The sequence below is a fragment of the Puma concolor genome, chromosome D4, assembly GCF_028749965.1.
Source record: "Puma concolor isolate L17-30 chromosome D4, mPumCon1.1.hap2, whole genome shotgun sequence".
Taxonomy (NCBI): Eukaryota; Metazoa; Chordata; class Mammalia; order Carnivora; family Felidae; genus Puma; species Puma concolor.
In genome coordinates, this window is record NC_141679.1 from 33,083,993 (window position 1) to 33,105,707 (window position 21,715).

At 37.3% G+C, this 21,715-nt stretch overlaps 1 protein-coding gene across 21 annotated transcripts in view; it reads left to right on the forward strand.

The window, feature by feature from the left end:
• The window catches only part of KDM4C (lysine demethylase 4C), a 440,224-nt gene that overhangs the window by 245,322 nt on the left and 173,187 nt on the right, over window positions 1–21,715 (forward strand). For all 21 annotated transcript variants that reach the window (XM_086685236.1, XM_086685237.1, XM_086685231.1 and 18 more), the window contains 2 exons: window positions 2,308–2,621; window positions 5,723–5,831. In XM_086685236.1, coding sequence (XP_086541362.1) covers window positions 2,308–2,621; window positions 5,723–5,831 — 423 coding nt within the window. The remainder of the gene's footprint in view (window positions 1–2,307; window positions 2,622–5,722; window positions 5,832–21,715) is intronic.

Sequence of the window (21,715 nt, forward strand, 5' to 3'; positions counted from 1 at the left end):
ACATAGCTTAACTGGTAGAGCATCTAAAGCTATGGAGTAATAATGAGGAGGCCAAATGATGTTGTAAAAGTCAGGAACATTACTGCTATGTGTGATGGAGTTCTGAGGCAGAGTGCCCATTTGGTGTAATAAAAAAAAGATTCTAAAATGAAAATTTTTTGTGGGGGTGCAACTCAGTTTAAAATATAGAATACATTTTTGGAAAGCTTCTCTTAAATCACATGGAATGGTAAAAACCAATTATAGATAATTCTTTGCAGATTCTTAGCTTTCAACTTAATTTTAAGAAGAAAATAAAGAATAAGTTTTTAAAAAATAATAACGAAAGTCATTTAGTTTTGTGAAATAGTAGGTATAAGCCCCCTGGCTGTTTCTCTGTACTAAAGTTATCATCTATACCTCTCAACTGCTTTGCTTTTTTCCCCTTTATAGTGTATTTCTCTGAAATTGCTGTATCTATTTGATATTTGTTTGAGTTTTTATCCTTTTACTAATTGAGCTTATTTTTTTATTACTATTATTATTTTTTAATGTTTATTTATTTTTGAGAGAGAGAGAGGGAGAAGGAGAGAGACAGAGCACAAGTGGAGAGGGGCAGAGAGAGGGGGAGACACAGAATCTGAAGCAGGCTGTCAGCACAGAGCCCAACACAGTGCTCGAACTCATGAGCTGTGAGATCATGACCTGAGCCAAAGTCAGACACTTAACCGACTAAGCCACCTAGGCACCCCACTAATTGAGCTTATTGGTAATTTCTCATACTTCTCATCCATTCTGTCTTTCAATTGTGAGACTCCCCCAAATCTGGTTACCCACTCCTGCTTCCTCCTTGTTCAAAGTACCATTATCTCTTTAAATTTTTAAATTTTTATTTTTGAAAGAGATACAGAGAATCCTAAGCAGGCTCTGTGCTGTCAGTGCAGAGCCTGATGTATAGCTCAATCCCATGACCCTGGGATCATGACCTGAGCCGAAATCAAGAGTCAGACACTCAACTGACTGAGACGCCCAGGAACCCTGTGGTACTGTTATTCTTAACTGGACCATTGCAGAAATTGCTTCCTAGTTATCCATGCTAGTTACTTCTCCATATGGCACTCATAGTGATCCTTTAAAAAAATGTAGGTGAGGTCTTGTCCCTTCTTTCTTCATACTCTTATTCCACTTAGAGTAAAAGAAAAAGTCCTTATCATCGTCCAAATTTGATTCTCTTCTGCTTCTCCATTTTCATTACCTTTTCCCTTTAATATATGTATTTAAACAGGTTAAATCATAGACTTTCTTGTAGTGAGTTCATACTTTATTGGAGAGGTAGACAACCATATAAGTACAATCCAGTGTGGTAAGCACCACAAGAAAGAAGTCCTAGAGTGTTGCTGATATACCAAGGAAAGACTCCAAACAGATTAGAGGCTGGCCTGGCAAGGTTTCTTGGACTAGGTTATATCTGAATTAATTTGTGATGAATGGATAGAAGATTGCAAGGTGAAAAAGGTGGGGAAAGGAATAGCAAGCAGTGCAGAGAACACAGTTATGCTATGCATATGGATTTTTTTTATAGTCCCTTACCATAGTCTTTAATCACACTGGATTTAATTAAGTACTTGATGGGTCCCTCGGTGGTTTAGGCCAAGGGCACCCAGGTTTATTAGTTCTGTTGCTACATGGTTCCTTGTATTTTGACCTCCAGGTTTTGAGATCACTTAAGTACAGAACACTTAAGTACAAAACTTGGCTGGATTAAGCATCAAAGCTAGTATGTGATATGTGAAATGATGCTTATGAATATTTATAAGGGAGAGAGAGGGGTAAGTAGAGATGGCAGTGGAAGAGACTTGCTCATAATGTCCTTTCCCCTTTACATGCCATCAGTGTGTGATACAGGACCTAGTGTAGGACATACTTCTTATTTGGATCTGCACAGCCTTGCATGTATTCTTTCCATACATCCTCTGAGCTGGAATGTTTCATTAGTAGCAAGCAGCTCTTAGCATCATATTTCCTATTTTTAGAAAGATTTCAAGTTGCTATTGCTTTGGATAAGTATCATTATTGCACTTACTTTTGACATTGGTCTGCAGCATAACCCCTTTTTAATCTCTTATTTTGTCTGTAAGTGTATTTTTTTGCCAAACTCCAAGATCTCACCTTGACAACTATGAAGGCTCCATGGTGCTTTAGTGACATTTCCCACTCATATCTGTGAGACTTTAGAGGGGAGTTGAAAGACAGAAATTTAGGTGAGAATTACTATATAGTAATAATGCAATGTAAAATTTACTAATAGTCTTTTGTTTCACTCCTCAGGAAATAGTTGCTTAAGCACATCTATACCAGAAGAAGTACCAATTAAGGATGACCAAGCCTATGGTGTAATTCTACCTTCAAATCCCAGTGAAGCTGATGATTCCATATCTGGTGGCCATGTGACATCCAAGGAATCAGACCCACCCAAGCTTCCATGGCCAAAGTTACCTGAGTCATGCTTCTCAGTGGCAGAGAGTAACAGTGTGTTGATAGAGGGAGATGAGAGTGATGTGGAGACCCGCAGGAGTGGCCTCGAACCTGGGGAGATCCCAGTGATCCCCAGGGGAGAGAGAAATGGCCTCGCTGTCCTTGGTGTATGTGGCAATGTCTTCTTCTTCTTTTTTTTTTTTTCTTCTATATTTATTGTGTAGTGTGCTGAAAGCAGCATGATGTGCATTGAAATCTTGCTTTAGGGTGGAAATAACATTTCACATTTACAGGTCTTAATCATATTTCCTTCAATGACTGGAAGGTAAGCCTTTTGTGAGCTCTGGTTCATATGGTGATAATTTAGAAGCATGGAGCTTTTGGCTATATGCTGTAGCTTAATTTTCTTTCTCTTTAACTTTTTCTAAAATTGAACTTTTTTGAGATAGATTCATATGCAATTATAAGAAATAATACAGAAAGATCTTGTGTCCCCATTTTCCCCCAAGAGTACCTTCTTGGAAAACTATAGTAGGACATCACAGTGATACTGACAGGTAATGGTTCCGTTACCTGTAATATTAACCACACTGGAGATGATTCACCTGCAGGGCTCTGACCTTCTCTTGCCACCTCTGGGTCCCAGGCTTCCCATAGCCTCTTTTAACTCGCTTGGTTGTGCTTTCCCTTGACTCCTCTTGGGCTCTAATTCTAGGAGCTGACTGACCTCTCTGGTCCCACCCACTGCCAGAAACAGGCCTTTTGCCTCATGGAAAATTCAAGACCCCTCTTGATTACAAGCCACCCCATCCTACTCTTTGCTAGGGCCTCCCTGTTTTTCATATGTTCTTTTGTGTTTGTATTATATGCTTTTTGTATAAACTGTTGCTTTAACCAGGAGATTGTGAGTAGACCAGGCAGGTTCTGATTGCGTATAGTTATTGTCAGAATTCATTACCCTATTTTGACCTGTACACCTTGTTGAGGGAATTCAAGGACACAAGTAAGAAAAGCCTCAATTGTTGGGACTGACAAATTGAACTGGTCACTGAACAGACCCACTTCTTGATTGCTCTTGCTCATTTCAAATCACCACAGGTCTTTTCACATCTTTGAGTAACAAGGGAGTTTAGATAAGGAAATCAGTTTGGAATACTCTGTTCATAGTAGTTTTAGAATATCAAATAAAATATAGATAATTTGCTAATATGACCCAATAACTTTTACCATTTTATGCATGGTTGTTATCCTACTGAACTATTAAATATTTACCCAAAACATAAGAGGAATAGGAAAATATGGTCTAATTTATTTGAAACAGTTGCTAAGGGAAATTTGAAAATAGTATTCACATAATAATAAACAAAATTTACAACTTAATATCACTTGGGGATTAAGTGCAGCTGAGCAGATACTGGGATTCTTTGCGGAATGGTGAATGAGTCAAATGCCTGTTTAAATTACATTTACTCACATTCTTTAAGCTGGAATGGAACTGAAAGTACCTTTTCTGTTTCCTTGTTTTCAGTGGAGGTAATTCTATCCTTGGTGCCTTAAACCTTCATCCTTATCATTTCACTGAACAAAGACTGCTTGCATGGGAAAGCAAACACTGCTGTTGAGGCCTGGGTGACTTGGTTTGCCCCTTGTCAGCATTAGCTGTGTCGTGTTCTTTTCTCACACCGTGGTGTCAGGCAGACCTTCTAAGCAATATGGTCCCTTTTCGTTCTTGTATGGTTTTTACGGATGTTTCTTAGTATGAAGTGTAATGCTGTGTGCATGCTTGCAGCAGTCATCTTTAGTCAGTCTTCCCAAGAAATACTGAGTTATTTTTTGAACAATGTCTCTGTCCATCTCTCTGTTCATCTATAACTGGGCTTCCTGCTCTTCCTGGAATACACTGACTATGTCCCCATATGCATACTGTTCCTGCTGCCCCAAATACTCCTCCGAGGCCAGAGAACTCCCACAGTGCACTCAAGACTCTACTCAGATGTCTCCTTGTCAGAAAGGCTTTCTAAAAAAATAACTCCCTCCCATCTCTTTTCATGCCCTTTTTTTCCCTTTACTGCATATTTCTTAATAGTACCAGATAAATATATACTTTTTACTTTTTTATTGTCTGTGCCTTTCTCCTCTATAATGCACATTTCTTGAAAGCTGGGACATGGTGTAATTTTTTCTGCTGTAGTTCAGCTCTTAGAACAATGTGACACATAGTGAGGACTTGATAAATATTTCTTATTAATTTTTAGCTGGTATAACCACAGATAAATCTCATCCTATATTACTTTGACATCCTTTCTTTACTTCCATCTTTGATTAGAATGTTGCATACATTTTCTTTTCATCCATTTTGATTTCAGATATCAATGTAGTTTCTCTACTTCCAGCCACTGCTTCGTCAGCTTACAGGGACATTTCTGAGACTCATTTCTTTCCTAGTCAACTGTTGATACAAACCCTTTAGTTTCAAAGTCTTTCTCTGAACACCTCCCTCCTTCCCATCCATCCATCCATCCATCCATCCATCCATCCATTTTCCTTCCGTCCTTCTTTCCTTTTGGATTGCATGGGCAAGAAAGCTTGTAAGTCGGTTCTATCTGGAAGATGTCAGGATGCATATGTCTTTTGCACATACCTTTGGGAGGAAAGTAAAGTTTAGAGAGACCCACACGAAAAATTTTACATAAAATTTAAGTGGTTTCAAGATGACAGTAATGTGCTGTATTAAAAAAAAAAGAAACCTTAAAATCTTATTTGATCCTCAGAGAAGTGGTGATTTATTTCTGAATGGAAGGAAGTATCCAGGCTCACTGTAGCATTAATGCTATCTGAGTGAGGATAGAAAGCAAAATAACCTGCCATATAGTCATGTGGCTAGCATAGAGGTAACCAAATGCCACGGTTCTGTATTGTTACAAATATGTAATCCTAAATTTTGATTAGTTTGAAAGAACTTTTGAAAACTTGCTAAGTTCTGAGTTAATTGCAAGCTTGATAAGCTTACCCTATACCACAGTGTTCTAATGTGCGGTGGAAGGATAGATCATTGATCTCTTGGTAAAATAACTAATAGAATGGATTCCTGTTTCTTTTGACTTAAAGGCTTAAGGTTTTTAAAATAAAGGACTAATTCTCCAGGAGGTAAATAAGTATAATAATTCTTTATAATTAAATGGTCATAAATTGTTGTGAACCATAGTTTTCCATTTAAAACAAGTCTTTAACTGTGAGTATTTCTCCTCTATTTTTGCTCTGTGACCAGAGAATAGAGGGAGAAACCAAAACTGCTAAAAGTTGGCGCCATCCACTTAGTAAGCCTCCGGCAAGGTCCCCATTGACTCTGGTGAAGCAGCAGGCAACAAGTGATGAAGGTGAGTGTGTGATATTTCTCAGTGTTTATTCTGTGGATACTGTATGGTATTCAGCAGTCATTCTGTCTGTTTGTTGTAAGAAACTGGTCTAAAAAAATTGCTTGGTAGAAAATTTGACCAAGTTGCAAATACATACCATAAAGAGATCATAAGTAGTAAACAGTTTATAGACAAAAGGAATTTGGATTTTAAGGGTAAATACTTGCTCCACTAGTCTAGCCATGTTCCTAGTCAAAGTCTTCCCATTTTATATGATGGGATAAAATTAATCTTTTCTGACATTTGCCTTAGGACATTCTAGAGGAAGTTGGGAATCATTTCCCTAAAAGTGTCAAATCTTGGAGTCACCACGCTGGTTTTTTTTTTACATTGTCCTTATTTTTAACTTGAATCCTCCAAAATTATTAATATCATCTTGAGTAAGAAACTATGTTCAATACCTGTGTATCCAGTTATGCCTGGTGTGTGGTGAAACATCTTTTCTCCTTAATAGATTTTACTGACATGACTTGATGTGAACCAATTTCTATTCCTGGATGTAATATTTACTTGTTTGTTTTACCTGGTTACCCTTTTTACCTCTTTCTCTCTTTTTCTAAAAATGTCTTTTTGTTGTCTTCAGTTAAATATCAGATCACTGACTAGCTATTTCTTACTTGTAAGTGTTTCATAGCATCAGGGGGGACCTTATTTTTTCCATCTTTAAAAAGATCAATTTAAAAAGGTTTTCTATAAAAAGCCCACCTTCAAGGTATTGTCTTTACTGGAACAAATTGTTGAGGTCATATGCCTGTGAAGATGCTGTCAACATAGTAATGTGAAACTTGGGGTCAGTCTTCTTGTTTAGTTTAAATACAGTCATTAGAGTAGACATCTGTAGCAGATTTATTTTTTTATTTTTATTTACTATCTTCTTTTATACCCCATATTTAGTTAGGAAAAAAAGATGATCAGGGTAGGGATCAGATCATGATTGTAGAATTTTCTATAACACCAGTCGAAGGTGAAATTCTGTGTCTAGTAACAGAAGTAATGAAACATAGTTGTATTTATTTCCATATATCATCATGTTCGTTTCTTCCTTCTCCTACTTTATCATACCCAGCACAATCCATTTTCCTCTTAGTGTCAAGATAAAGGACAATTCTGTATAAGGTAATTACTATGTTACTTACAATACTTGTGAATTTTAATTATCCTTCCCCATCATCGCCTATGTTTAATACAGCTTTTTGGAAGGGAATCAATTATATTAACATACAAGGAAAACTGCTTTTTCCCATGTCCTTATTTTCCCAGGTCGTTTATTTTGATGTGGGCCATCTAAATTGGCTTAGAGTTTCTACATGGAGAGCAGTTCTGATTTCAATCAGGATGGCTTACAAAATTTATAAGCGAATTGGTTTAACAAAGTTGTCTAAAGGGTTTAAGGTTAAAATGTCTTGCTGCAACATTGGTGATTGTGGCTTTTGCAGTAGCATACTCTGTTAAGGAGAGAATACGTTAAGGACATATTAAAAGGATCCTCTGAGGAGTTTTGAGAATTGAAAAGAAAAAAAATCGGAGAATTTTAGTGATGAATAAATACTTTTACAAGCTTCCAAACTAACAATGGGGGGAATATTCTGTGTCCTGGAGTAAATTATATTTGACCCTTGAACATCACATTTGAGTTGCATGGGTCCACCTATGAGTGAACTTTTTCAGTAAATACAGTACCATAAATGTAGTAAATATAGTAATATAGTTTTTCAGTAAATATAGTACCATAAATGTATTTTCTCTTCCCTGTGATTTTCTTAATAAAGTTTTCTTTTCTTTAGCATACTTTATTGTAAGAATATAGTATATAGTACATATAACATACAAAATATGGTTGATTGTTTATCTGTGAGGCTTCTGGTCAACAGTAAGCTATTAGTAGTTAAGTTTTGGGGAAGTCCAAAGTTATATGTGGATTTTCAACTGCATGGGGGTTTGACCCCCCTAACTCCTAAGTTGTTTGAGGGTCAACTATATTTATATCATGGGGCCCTTGAATGTTATCTTTGCCTTTGCCTCTGTGTCTGGTACTGTTGGAAGTGAATGAGCATCGTCATCATTAGAAAATGATGAACAGTGGGATTAGTGCTCTTTGGGAGCACACAACTCCAAATCCAGCTTCTTTTAGGAATTTCCTACCCTAACTACTGGGCTCCTTTTGCATTCCTCATACACAAGTAAGTGTGTATGTGAGTCAGGAGTATAACTAGGTTAGAGCATCTGAGAAATTGTGTCTCTAAACAGCAGTCAGTATCCTCTGTTGGTAAATGAGCATTTCTCAGTTGAAGCTTGAATTTGACTCCTTAATAGAAAAGCAGCAAAGGGGAAAAATACTGATTCAGCACCTCTGGGATTTTATGTGCAGGTAAGAGATAAGAGTCATTTCTAAGTTTGCTCTCTCAAAAGACAGTGAAGTAGCTCTTTGATATTCAAATGACCTAAAACTATAGAGACCATTCTGGTTAGTGGCAGATCCAATAATTATAGAATCAGCAAGGATTTCCTGACTCTCAGCCTGTTCTTTCCTGGAAGATTTTCCATGCTTACCAGCAAAACACTGGTTGTTGGTGGTAGAGCAGAGAGGTGATACATAAGAAAAGAATGCCATTTAGAATATAGCATCTTTACAGAAAAACTAGTATCAAATTCATCCTTTTCTCCTCTTTCTCCTTCTCCCCCTCCTCCTTGTCCTCCTCCTCCTCCTTCTTCTAGTGGAAAAAAATTTTAGGTGTATACTGAATTTTATTATTTATAATTGAAAAGAAATTACTAATCTCTGGTTTTCTTTATATATATATATATATATATATTTTTTTTTTTTTTTTTTTTTTTTTTTTAAGAGAGAGATTGAGTGTGCACATGCACACATGAGTGGGAGAGGGAGAGAGAGAATCTTAGCGGGGCTTGATCTTACAACCATGAGATCATGACCTGAGCTAAAATCAAGAGGCAAACACTTAACTGACTGAGCCACCCAGGTAATTTTCTTTCAGCTGAAATGTTTTCCATTTACATTTTTCCTTAAGTTAGGCAGCTGCACAAAGTGATCCTGAAACATGGATTAATATTGTATATTTTTTTCTGTATATTAATGTAATTAAACAAATGTTGAATCAAAATATAAACTTGAAAGAAAAGCTCTTGGGTGGGTCTCTTTTTTTTTTTTTTTTTTGAAGCATTTCTTATGTGTTCCTCTCCTCCTCTTGTAATTTGTCAATATAATGGCATATTCCTATTCTCCAACTTCAGCACTTTATGGCTGAGTGCCTGTAGGGAAGGTGAGTGTGTGTGCAGCATGGGTGAACCAGGCAGGCTCTAAGAAGAATACTCTTGCTTGACCTCAGGAGTACTGAGAGTGAGGGGATGGACCCACTAGAGTTAAGCTTAGAAATCTGCCACAGTATTTCTTTTTCCTTGACTGGTGACGATGCATGCTCAAAGGCTCTCACATATTTCCCTTAATATTCCAGCTTTGATATAGGATAAGTGACTTTAAGGCCACCATGATCCAGTACTAGCTTTGCTCTCCAACTTTGTTTCTCTCAACTACCCTCCATGAAACCTCCTTCTCTTCCATTTAGACAACTTTTTTTTTTTTTCCTCCTGAGTATAATCTACTGCTTTTTATTTCCACATGCTTCCCCCAACTATTGCTTTCCCTGTGATACCCTTTTCCTTCTTGGAATCATTCTCTGCTCACCACTTACTCCTTTCCTACCTCTGCTGTCCTATTATATCTATACTTACTTGGCTTTAGAATGCCACTTGTCACCTTATATTGTGCTTCATTGTCTGTGTGTCTGTCTCCCTGCTCTCATTCCTTTCATCTTGCCTCCCCTGCCTAGTCCAAGGTTAGTTAATCACTGTGGCTTAAATCACCTCTGGATACAAGAGCAGGAAAGCCCTGGTGATCAGTAACTTTGAAATCGGCCATTAGTCAAATACTTTAATATTTAATACGCTGTCATATTAAAGGAAAATGTAAATTTCAATCCAGGAAATATTCTCTGTAAGTATATATGTATGTGAAAACATGCAGTTTTAATTAGCTGGAGAAATATATATGTCAGCTAACCCAATTTTGTATTCTGACTGTATTAGAATTTTCTTTATCACTGTGCCAAATCCTAGGATGTGCTCAAAGTTAAAATGAAGCTGATACATTGTAGACATGGCCAATGCTTTGGAGACCTGAGGGCTCCCAGAGTAATGATATTCCCATTGGGATAGTTGCTTACCTAGCACCTCAGTTTGTATATGTATTTGTTGCCTTTCTTCCCAGTTTGAAGTCATTCCAGATGCAAAAATTTTTAACTCCTCATGCTTTTGCTGATTAGGATTTTTTTTTGACATGTAAAATATTCATGTTTTATTGTTAGTAGAAAGCAAAACTATACCATCTGGGAGGAAAAGACATTTTATATGTGTATATATGTACATATATAAATATATATTTATATATACTATGTTACGTAAGCATTTTGAAAGAGATACACTAAAATGGGGTTTATTTCTTAGTGTCATGTTTTTATTTTTTCTCTGTTTTCTAATTGTTCCCTTTTACAGCATGTGTGACTTATGGCAACAGAGAAAGTACTGAACTTTCCTTTTCTTTTTATTACTATTTTTTGATTTATTCTCAAGTTATCTAACATACAGTGTATTCTTGGTTTCAGGAGTAGATTCCTGTGAATCATCACTTACATACAACACTCAGTGCTCATCCCAACAAGTGCCCTCCTCAATGCCCATCACCCATTTTCCCCTGTCCCCTATTCCCCCCATCCACCCTCAGTTTGTTCTCTGTATTTAAGAGTCTGTTATGGTTTGCCTCCCTTTCTGTTTTTAGGTTATTTTTTATTCCCTTCCCCTATTGTTAGGGTTTTCATCAGCAGACCTTTAACTGTGCTGACCTGGACTCCAGACCTTCTGCTACGCTGATATTCTGAACATGAATTTTGTCAACCCCCCCTGCTTGACCCCTCATGGTTCATTGTTTGTTCTCTGAAGCTCTCATCCTGCATACATACATGTGTATGTATGCATTTCTTTTACATTTACATTAGTTTCCAATGTAACTTTTCCAGCTTCTCCTACTGTTGACTTTCAAGATGTTTACTGCTTTTGTACCTAGTATGCACATAAGTCCCTTGGTGAATTGATAAGGTTAATGTTTTTAAAGTAAGTACAAACTAAGGGCATCCCTGTAAACACAGAAGAGATGTCATGAACATGGTAGTGGCTAATGCAGTACTACTTTACACAATGATGTCCACCATTGTTGATGGGTATTGGAGTTGATGCACTAATGCTGCCAGTGGAGTTTTCCTGGAGACTGTGAAAATAAAATTGAAAATTTATAAGAAAATATAAAAGATTCCTGGGGGTCCTGGGTGGCTCAGTCACTTGGGCATTTGACTCTTGATTTCGGCTCGGGTCATGATCCCTGGGTCGTGGGATTGAACCCCACATCAGGCTCTGTGCTGAGCATGGAGTGTGCTTAAGATTCTCTCTCTCTCTCCCCCTCTCTCCCCCTCTCTCCCCCTCTCTCTCCCTCTGTGCCTCTCCCCCACTCAGTCTCTCTGTCTCTAAAATGAAATAAAAGAAAATATATACAAGATTGTTATCAGGTGATTTTAATTTTGCTTTCTATGTTGGTTAATTTTGCATATTCAAACACATTTCTTGTAATTTCGGCAAAAAACTATTTTAAAGAGACATAGAGTGTCAAGGTGTGATGGGTTAGATTACTAAATAATCTGACAGTTACAAAAGAACCAGAAACAATTGATACAATAAAACAATGACCTTTATAACATATCAAGGACAAAATCATGGAAAGTATTTCTCCATGTCTACAGTCATGGTCACTTGGCTCCAGTTCTCTGTTAACTGTGAGATCCTCCATGCTTTGGCAGATGTGTTTTTCAAAGTAGTGATCATAGCAGCATCTGCCACATGGAGTTGTTTTGAGGGTTAAAAGACTACTGTAAAGCACTCAGAATAGTATTTGGCACGTAACAAATGTTTGTTGTTGTGATCTGGTTATGAGGAGCAGGTGGAAGGTGATAGCTGAGCTTTCAAGAAATGAGAGAAATCTAGAGAGCATTCAGAGAATAATGATGTGGATTGGTAGGAGAGAGCTAATACTGTGGCTATTTGGGGGAAATATGCCAGGACAAGAGTGGAAGCTTAGAAATCAGAGTTAAGACCTCATAGGATTCCTCAGACACACAAAGATGGACTCTCAAAATCCTGTACCCTTTATTAAGAGTGTACTAGGGAAAAACAACCTGAACTGACCATAGGCACAGGCAGAGGACAAGAGGGCTTGCCACCTGGGTCTGGGCTTGAGTGGGGAAAGGTTGATAGCATAATAAGAGAAGGTCACCCTACAAATTTTTAACCATAGGACTGCCATCAAATGTATACCTCTTATCCCAAGTCAGAAATTTAAAGTAAAAGTAGGCTCTGGCTCTTCATGTTTCCAGGGCATTGAGCAGAAGCAATTGCAAAATCTTATGAACCCACTCTGAAGTGGAATCTGGTTTACTACTGGACAAAAAATAGTCTGACTAATCTCCTGGCCTCACTGTCCCTTATCAGCTTTTTGACTGAGCTTGGCCTCAGTTTCTTCTTGGGTGAAACATGAGGATTGGTCACAGATGATCAGGATTTCTAACTTAGACGCTCAGGAATGGATTTTTGGCATTTCAGATACCCTGAAATGACACGTGGTGATATGTTAAACTCATCCCCAGTGGACTAAATTTTTTATTTCTAACTCTTCACCTATAATTTTTTAATTTCTAGAGTACCATGTTTACCCAAGTGCAAAGGTGACCCCACCTACAAGTTTGAAAATTGACAAGATTCAGATTAAAGCCTTGCTATGGCTCTAATTTTCTCTAATCTGAACTGTCTGTATAACTCTTTATAAATCAGCAATTCAGCAAGCAGAGTATGGTAATGAGCTGCTGTGCATCTCTTTGAAATTAATGACAGCTTAGACCCTGATCCCTATCTCTGTAATGTCTGCATGCCCTGAGGGTTAGATTAGGAGTGTATTTCAGGCAATGTTACAGCAATTTATTTTTTTGGACAGTGTGTCTATATTAATATCATAATTCATTTAGTAATGAATTAAATATTTAAATATAGAGATGGAAAAGATGGAAATTGCAGCTTTAATTATAGATTATTCTTGGTGCTTGACCACTAGTTAACCCATTTAACCTAGATTTTCAGTTATTTTAAAGAATAAAATGTATATGTTTAAGTACTCAGGAACGCAAGTCTGACAAAATTTGATTTCTTTCCCAAATGGTTTTCTCTGTTTCACACTCCTTTTATTAAAGTGCTCATGTTTATGATGCAATTGCATGCTAAATCGGTCTGAAGCACATTTTCCCATAACTAAAACTACCCACTGATTTCACTTTATTGGTGATTTTTGTTTCCTTTTGGGATTGCCTGATATTTTCTGTGGTATTTTCTGAAATTTGGCCAGTGCCCTTTAGTCATTGTCAGTACTGCTAGGGTATAAGCTGGTTCTTGGGCACTTTGCAATTTTCCCTCAAACAAAAGGATATTATTTAGAATGGGCTGTTTCACTTTACCTTTGGTAGGTAGTTGTTTTGGGGGAGAATTATGCCCTCCAGTCCCTGGCATGCTGCAACTCCCTCCTTTCTAGCAGAATTGGTATAGATTTGCCACTCTTCGTTTTATTTGCTTTATTTCAAGGATTAAGTGGATATCCTGACCAAATTTAATAGTGATGTCTTTTACTGACTCAAACTTTACAAATATTATTTAAGTATTAAGTTAGATAACAATTTTATTTTAAATATTGAAAGCACCCTTTTGTCTCTTTGTTTTGCCAGGCGGTAATGGGTACATGACTCTGTTTATGTTGGACAATCTGAAACCCTGTTCTGGTCTCTCCTTGGCTGTTAATAGCCATGTGCCTTGGAGAACAAAGAAAAGTCTAAGGTTCATCATATGTTTCCTCATCTGTTTGATGAAATGGTTGGATTAGTAGTACTAAAGTTTTAGTCAAACTCTAAAGTTTCATTCAAACTTGAATTCTATGAAAATATAATAGGAGAGTATCCTCTGTAGTCTCTTGCTCCATGTTAGCCTTTCATCGAAAAGCAAAATGGTGAAATATAAGAATATCCCTCATCCACAGTGTTTCCCCTCTGTAAAAAGTTCTCTGCCCATTTTAAAAAACAAATGCTGTTTTATGACTGTTGCATGTCGTGCTCCAAATGTTATTAATTTTTACATAATGATCTTTTTGTTCCATCAATTCTTATTAGCTTGAGGTAATATGACACTTTCATAATAAGCATGGTTGTATTTTTGTCTGTTTAAGCAATAAAACAGCAACTTCAGCAGATTACTAGGTAGATTGGCTTGGAATGTGTATTGATAGGTCACAGCCAATGTTTTCCTGCATTATGTGGACATAAAACATTAAATGTTGTTGGCACTCAGATTTAATGGATATTTTATCTAGCACTCGGCTGTGTAATAATAGTCGGACATTCTCTGTTTAGCTTGATCTCACTGTCAGTAAATTCCATTGGCAGCCCCAATGGCGTTGACTTTTTACTACAATATGGGGAATAAAAATCAAAAATACCTTCCTCTTGTTATGCTAGTGGCTTCATAAGGGTTTGATTGAATTAGAGGGAAAAATCCTAGCTTTTAACTTATATGGTTGCTTTCTGTATATTTTAGAAAAATCTTGGAACTTTTCTAAGCGACAATTGGCATCAAGTCTTATGATTGGGTGTCTGTGCTGAAAGTGCTGGGATTGTAAAATGATAGTCAAGACTTTGATTCTTTTGAATTCATGTGGATATTGTTATTCTTATTTTTTTTTATTTAAAAAAATTTTTTTTAACGTTTATTTATTTTTGAGACAGAGAGAGACAGAGCATGAATGGGGGAGGGGCAGAGAGAGAGGGAAACACAGAATCGGAAGCAGGCTCCAGGCTCTGAGCCATCAGCTCAGAGTCCAATGCGGGGCTCGAACTCGTGGACCGCGAGATCGTGACCCGAGCCGAAGTTGGACGCTTAACCGACTGAGCCACCCAGGAGCCCCTTGTTATTCTTAAAGTCTGGTAGAAACATCTGAGGGACAGCTTTTGATACTACAATTGTGTGGTTCATTCCATTCTTTAGAAAAATAAATTATTGTATTGGGTTGAAATGTGTGAAATTGCTAATACTGTATTTGATTTTTTTTATCTACAGAAACTGCAATTTTATACAACTTAATATATTGCTTTATATTTCCTTATGCTTGTACACAACCCACTTTCCCTGGAGACAAAGATAGACCATTGAATTATCCCATATGCTATACCATATATTCTGCATTTCTATTTCCACCTTTTGGTTGTGAAACTGACTATGAAGATCAAGAAAAACCATGAAAAGTTTGCAAAATTTACATAGACTTTAAAATTTAATTTTATCATTACTTTACTGTCTTCATTTTCTTTGTTTTGCCTCTTACTACTGAAAACTTAGTGCTGAGCTGGCAGTGTTGTGCAGGCTGATACTTGGGGACCATCATCCTGGATTTTAAGAGGGGACTTTTCACTGCTGGGGCTCGGGGTGGGGGTTGGTTAAGTGACATGTCAAAGGCTCCTAGGGAGTGAGTAGGAAGTGGCTCACTTTATCATAATTTTAATTCTGTATATTATTGTGGTTTTTTTTTTCCTTTTTTCTGGTTCTTAGTTTCCCAGTTTTAAAAAAAATTATGAGGTAACTTTTTTTAAAAAAATATGTATCAGAAGGATCTCTAAAGTCTATGCTGATATTCCATTGTTTTATTATTCATGTTTTGTTGGAGAAGCATTTTCAAGATTGAACCATGTAGTGATTTTTTTTTTTTTTTTTTTTTGCTGTGCTAATAAAAAGGAGTAGAAACTTAAGGAAAAAAGGTTTGCTATGATATGTGAACATGTTTGAATATTACTCACATATTGCCATAGTTGCTAATGTCTTTTCTTGAGGAAACATCTTTATAATGCTTGTAAGTAAGTTAGCCAAGGATCCGGAGTAAGAATCTTCTTGGGAGAGAACACTGAGTACAACCTCAAGAGGGGCTTAGTGTGGCATGTTTGAAGAACAGCAAGTAGTATAGCTGGCAGGACCACCTGATGACTTTGGATGTGGGACGGCAGAATGAACATTTACCGCCTTGTCCTCTTCTTACTTCTGTGCCTTCTCTCAAGTAGCCAGTGCACTTGTTTTCCTAGTAATTGGTGTGCTGGAAGCTCTGAATGAAGTTCTTTCTGTTTCCTTAGCAGCTGTTTGATCTGCTGTGCAATTCCCGTGTCGGTGCTTGGGTCAAAATGTCTCAGGATTCTGCTAATCTTTAACACAGATGACCAGGGCTGACCTTTAGCTAAGGGGAACTTTTTTGGCAGATAAATTGCAACATGCTAGTGGTTCTTTGCTTAGAGATCTTATTTAACCAGTTTTTTTTTCAATATATGAAATTTATTGTCAAATTGGTTTCCTTATTTAACCAGTTTTTGAGTTTGTATTATAGATGCCATTGATGAAATGGTTTAAGAAACTGGAGATTTCTCCCAAGGGAAATTTTGAACTGTTTGAAGGCAAAAGACTTGTTGTTTTTATTTCTAATTATCAGCATCTGTCATATTGCCTAGCACATAGTGAGATTCATGTGCTCACTCTTTTACTATCTTTGATTTGATGCTTGGAATAAGCTCCTTTTGGTATCATGTTGCCAGCTAGTTTTTCCAAAGATAGGCCAGCTTTCTTTCAGGAGTTTTCTTTTCCCCCTCCCTACCACAATGTGAGAATTGACTTTGCTACTTTCTTCCTATTGAACACATTATTAGCAATTGTTATTTATAATTCTTGAAGATAGATAGTATTATCATCATTATTACTGTTGAGAAAACTGAGCTCAGAGACTTTGATTCACTTGTCCAGGACCACAGACTGGTAATTGGTAGATGACAGGCTTTAAATCCTACCTAGTTTCCAAGTTTATACTTTTTATTTTATCATATTTGCAACTCCTGATAACAGCCCCAGTCCTGATAAGAGAAGCTGAAGTGAGCACATATAAATGTCTAAGAACCAACCATCTCTGTTGACAGAGTAGACCATTCATAGTAGCCCTTGTTGTTGTCCATGTGTATTGTAAGAATATATACATATGTGAAATACAAGCTAACTTTCTTAAACAAGTTTAAGTAACATTGGTAATCCCAAAGTTCTCCGTGAAACCTACCTCCCCAGAAGCACTATTAAGTATCAGAGTATTTTTGTGTAATAGAAATTTTGAAGGGCCATGCTTTGGAATGTTTCTGTTGTTTAAAACAGTACATTGAATGAGTTGGAAAACATCATTTTGAAATGTTTTTGAGATCTCTATTAGTGTAATGTTATGCATAAAGAATAAAACTATGTCTATGCATTTAGTTTAAGAAGTGCTTTGCAACTGAAATAGCAGAATTCTGTTACCCATTATTATGTTCATATTTTAAGGGATTTCATTTTTTCTTAATACATAATTTAATTTTTCCTTAATGTCAGTACTTCCCAGGAAAGCCACACCTAAAAATCCTATAATTTTTTTCTCTTTTCTACTTTTGAACACACTTTTACAAACCTTCAAAATTCAGTGATTTATAAGATCATTGAAATACAGTTTGTATACAGATTATTAAATAGTTTGGGTAGGAACAATAAAGTTCCCAAGTTTGAATTTCTTTGTTTTTTTTGAGTAGTTCACTTGTGGCCTCAACATCCTCTCCCGCACTTTCTTCCAGGACATTGAAACCATATATAATGCCTCCCAGGACTGAAATTTTGCTCAAGTACCTGAAAGATAACAGATGCTGCTGTGCTCCTCATAGCAGAGAATAGTGCTAAACCAGCCAAAATACGTCACTGGAACATAACCCCAGCAGCAAAGTGGTTGTGGTGATTGGTAAAGGGAAATTGTACTATAGTAGAGTAGATGACTTTCCCCATCTGCTGGATTCCATCAGAAAGTCCTGGCAACACCCCTTCAACAATGGCCCAAGTGTTCTTCTGTTGAGAAATCCACTTACACTAGGAAGCAAAATCTGTTAAAAAAGACTGTACTGAGGAGTGAATGAATCTGACATGTATCTGTTTTTAAACTGTTTTCCCCAGATCGTAGGAGCTACCTGATATTATTCTGACTGCAGGTTTTTTTTAACTTTAAAGATTGCATATTTTTATAATTACAAAAACTTACAAATTCCCTTTTTTATTCCAGATATTTAAATGTATCTTTATAGAATTGACATTATTCTCTCCATATAGTTTTGTATCAGTATTTTGTTTATTAATATAATATTTATATTCACTTAATATTATATATGTGTTTATATTTATTATATTTTATTAATGCTCTTTATTTTTTATTTTATTTTTTTTTCAAAATTTTTTTTTTAACGTTTATTTATTTTTGAGACAGAGACAGAGCATGAATGGGGGAGGGGCAGAGAGAGAGGGAGACACAGAGTCGGGAGCAGGCTCCAGGCTCTGAGCCATCAGCCCAGAGCCCCACCCGGGGCTTGAACTCACGGACCGCGAGATCGTGACCTGAGCTGAAGTCGAACGCCCAACTGACTGAGCCACCCAGGTGCCCCTATTAATGCTCTTTAAAAACATCATTTATAATACTGGCATAATATGGCCATTCCATAATTTATTTATATATTTTTAAATGAACACTTTTGGGGGGATACTTTTGTAAAGGACATTAATCTTTTTTATTAATCATAAATAATAGTGATGTTTTTAACTGGGAGAATAAAGGCTTTTTTCCCTGAAAGGATAAATCTTTTTTTTTTTTAAATAAATGCTTATTCTTTTTTTTTTTTAATTTTTTTCAACGTTTTTATTTATTTTTGGGACAGAGAGAGACAGAGCATGAACGGGGGAGGGGCAGAGAGAGAGGGAGACACAGAATCGGAAACAGGCTCCAGGCTCCGAGCCATCAGCCCAGAGCCTGACCCGGGGCTCGAACTCACGGACCGCGAGATCGTGACCTGGCTGAAGTCGGACGCTTAACCGACTGCGCCACCCAGGCGCCCCTGCTTATTCATTTTTGAGAGAGAGAGAGAGAGAGAGAGAGAGAGAGATGAGAGAGGAGGGGCATAGAGAGAGGGGGAGAGAGATGATCTAAAGTGGATTCTGCACTGACAGCAGTGAGTCCAATTGAGGACTCGAACTCACACACTATGAGATTGTGATCTGAGCTGAAGTTGGACACTGTACTGTCTAACCTACCCAGGTGCCCCCAAAGGATAAATATTTTGATAGAAATGTTTATATAGATATTTTAAAAGTTATTTATTTATTTTGAGAGAGCTCAAGCAAGGGAGGGGTAGAGAGAGAGGGGGAGAGAGAATCCCAAGCAGGCTTTGCACTGTCAGCGTGGAGCCCGATGCAGGGCTCAAACCCATGAACCATGAGATCATGACCTGAGCCAAAACCAAGAGTTGCGTGCTTAACCAGCTGAGCCACTCAGACCCCCCAGAAATGTTTATATAGTAAGAGAATTGGGTACCTGTCTAGATGAGCTTTTCCTGTTTCAGTCTGTCATGTCATGTTAAGAGTTTAGTATTTAGGGCATACATTTTAGGTAATTTTCTAGATGAAAATTTTCTGGATAATATTTGCAAAGATTATGCTGCAGATCCCACAGGTTAATGCTGGAGACCTAAAAGGGAAGGAAAACCATCATTTGTTGAAGCCCCAGGCCTTACATATTAATGGCTAGCAGCTTTATGACTGGTATCTCATATAACCTTGTAATTTAGAAAATCTTGTGCTCATTTTGCAGATGAAGAAGCAGGTTTAGAATTGTAACCAAACTTTAAGACCACATGGATTGCATGAATGAAACATTTTAAGTTATTTTAATAGAGTTGTATTGAAGCTCCACTCTTATAGTCATGTTTACCTCAGATTAGTTGCATGACTAATTCTAATTATATAATTCTGATTAGTTGTATAACTAGTTCATAACTAATTGTGGTTCTAGACCACAAAGTCAGGGGTTTGTTACATTTCTTACCTAATTTATTATAATGTTTAACTATATGATATGGGGCGCCTGGGTGGCGCAGTCGGTTAAGCGTCCGACTTCAGCCAGGTCACGATCTCGCGGTCCGTGAGTTCGAGCCCCGCGTCGGGCTCTGGGCTGATGGCTCAGAGCCTGGAGCCTGTTTCCGATTCTGTGTCTCCCTCTCTCTCTGCCCCTCCCCTGTTCATGCTCTGTCTCTCTCTGTCCCAAAAATAAATAAACGTTGAAAAAAAAAATGTTTAACTATATGATAATTTGCCATAGACTTAATTTTATGATCACATGAGCTAATATTTTTAAATATTATATTTTAATTTCATTCCTTAATATAAACTTGTTTTTAGTCACATATACTTTTGTATGAAAAGCAATGTAAATTCTTTTATATAGAAAGTAACCAAAAATAAATACCTAATCAGTAAAATTAAAAGTGTGTATGTAGGGGTGCCTGGGTGGCTCTGTCGGTTAACCGTCCGACTTTGGCTCAGGTCATGATCTCACAGTTCGTGAGTTCAAGCCCCGTGTCGGGCTCTGTGCTGACAGCTCAGAGCCTGGAGGCTGCTTCACATTCTGTGTCTCCCTCTCTCTCTGCCCCTTCCCTGCTCATGCTCTGTCTCTCTCTGTCTCAAAAATAAATAAACATTAAAAAAAAAATTTAAAAAAAGTGTGTATCTACAATAATCTCTAAGATCACTTCTCAGTGTCCCCTGCTACACCTTGGAAAGTTTTATTAATTTGAGAGAGAAGTTGCTCTCTGAATAATGGAACATAACTCCAAGTGAGTATAAAAACTGTTACAAAGATTCTGTGAATATTTTAAGATTCTCAAGTGAATTGCAGCAAACCTAACTATTTTTTCAGAACCAGAAAGTGTTTAGGATTTCCTGGGCTCCCAACTTTGTAATATGTGCTAGGATTGAGTCTCTTGCATGCAATCCCTTTCTGACTGCTGTGTAGTCATTGGGTCAACATCAGATGCACCACTGGCCCTCAGACTCTATAGTTACATACTAAAAAGACACATTTCTAGCTATGCCTTTGTGACTGGATTCGATCTTTGAAAAACACCATTGTTTATGGCCCCGAGGAAAGGGCCAGTACTACAAGTATGAATACTTCTGACAGCAAATGTGTGGGTCATATTTCCCAATCCAACCATTTCTTTCACTCCCCAGACACAACTGGGTGTCCTACAATTTAGTTTCTGATGCTAACAGCATAGAGTTAGTGCAGCCCCCACAGGTTAAGGAGTCATTGCCACAAGATGCCCCTACTTCAGATATCAATTGCAAGTTGTTACTCGTGACCAATGTACTATAAAGGCTGGGGCTTCCTACAGCTCCCTTCTCGGGTTTGATCATTTGCTGGAATGGTTCACAGAACTCAGGAAAGCACGTTATATTTACTGGTTTACAATTCAGGGACAGCCAAAAGGAAGGGATGTACAGGGCAGGGTTGGGGTGAGGAGAGTATGTACAGAACTTTCATCCCTCTCCAGGTACATCACCCTCATAGTATCTTGATGTATTCAATGCTGAAGCTTTCTGAACCCTGTTGTTTAAGGTTTGTTTGGTTTTTAAAGTTCCAGCATAGTTAATGTACAGTGTTATTTTCATTTCAGGGATGCAATATAGTGATTAAGTAATTCTGTACATGTACTCACGGCTCATCATGATAAGTGTACTCTTAATCCCCTTCACCTATGTTACCCATCCTGCCA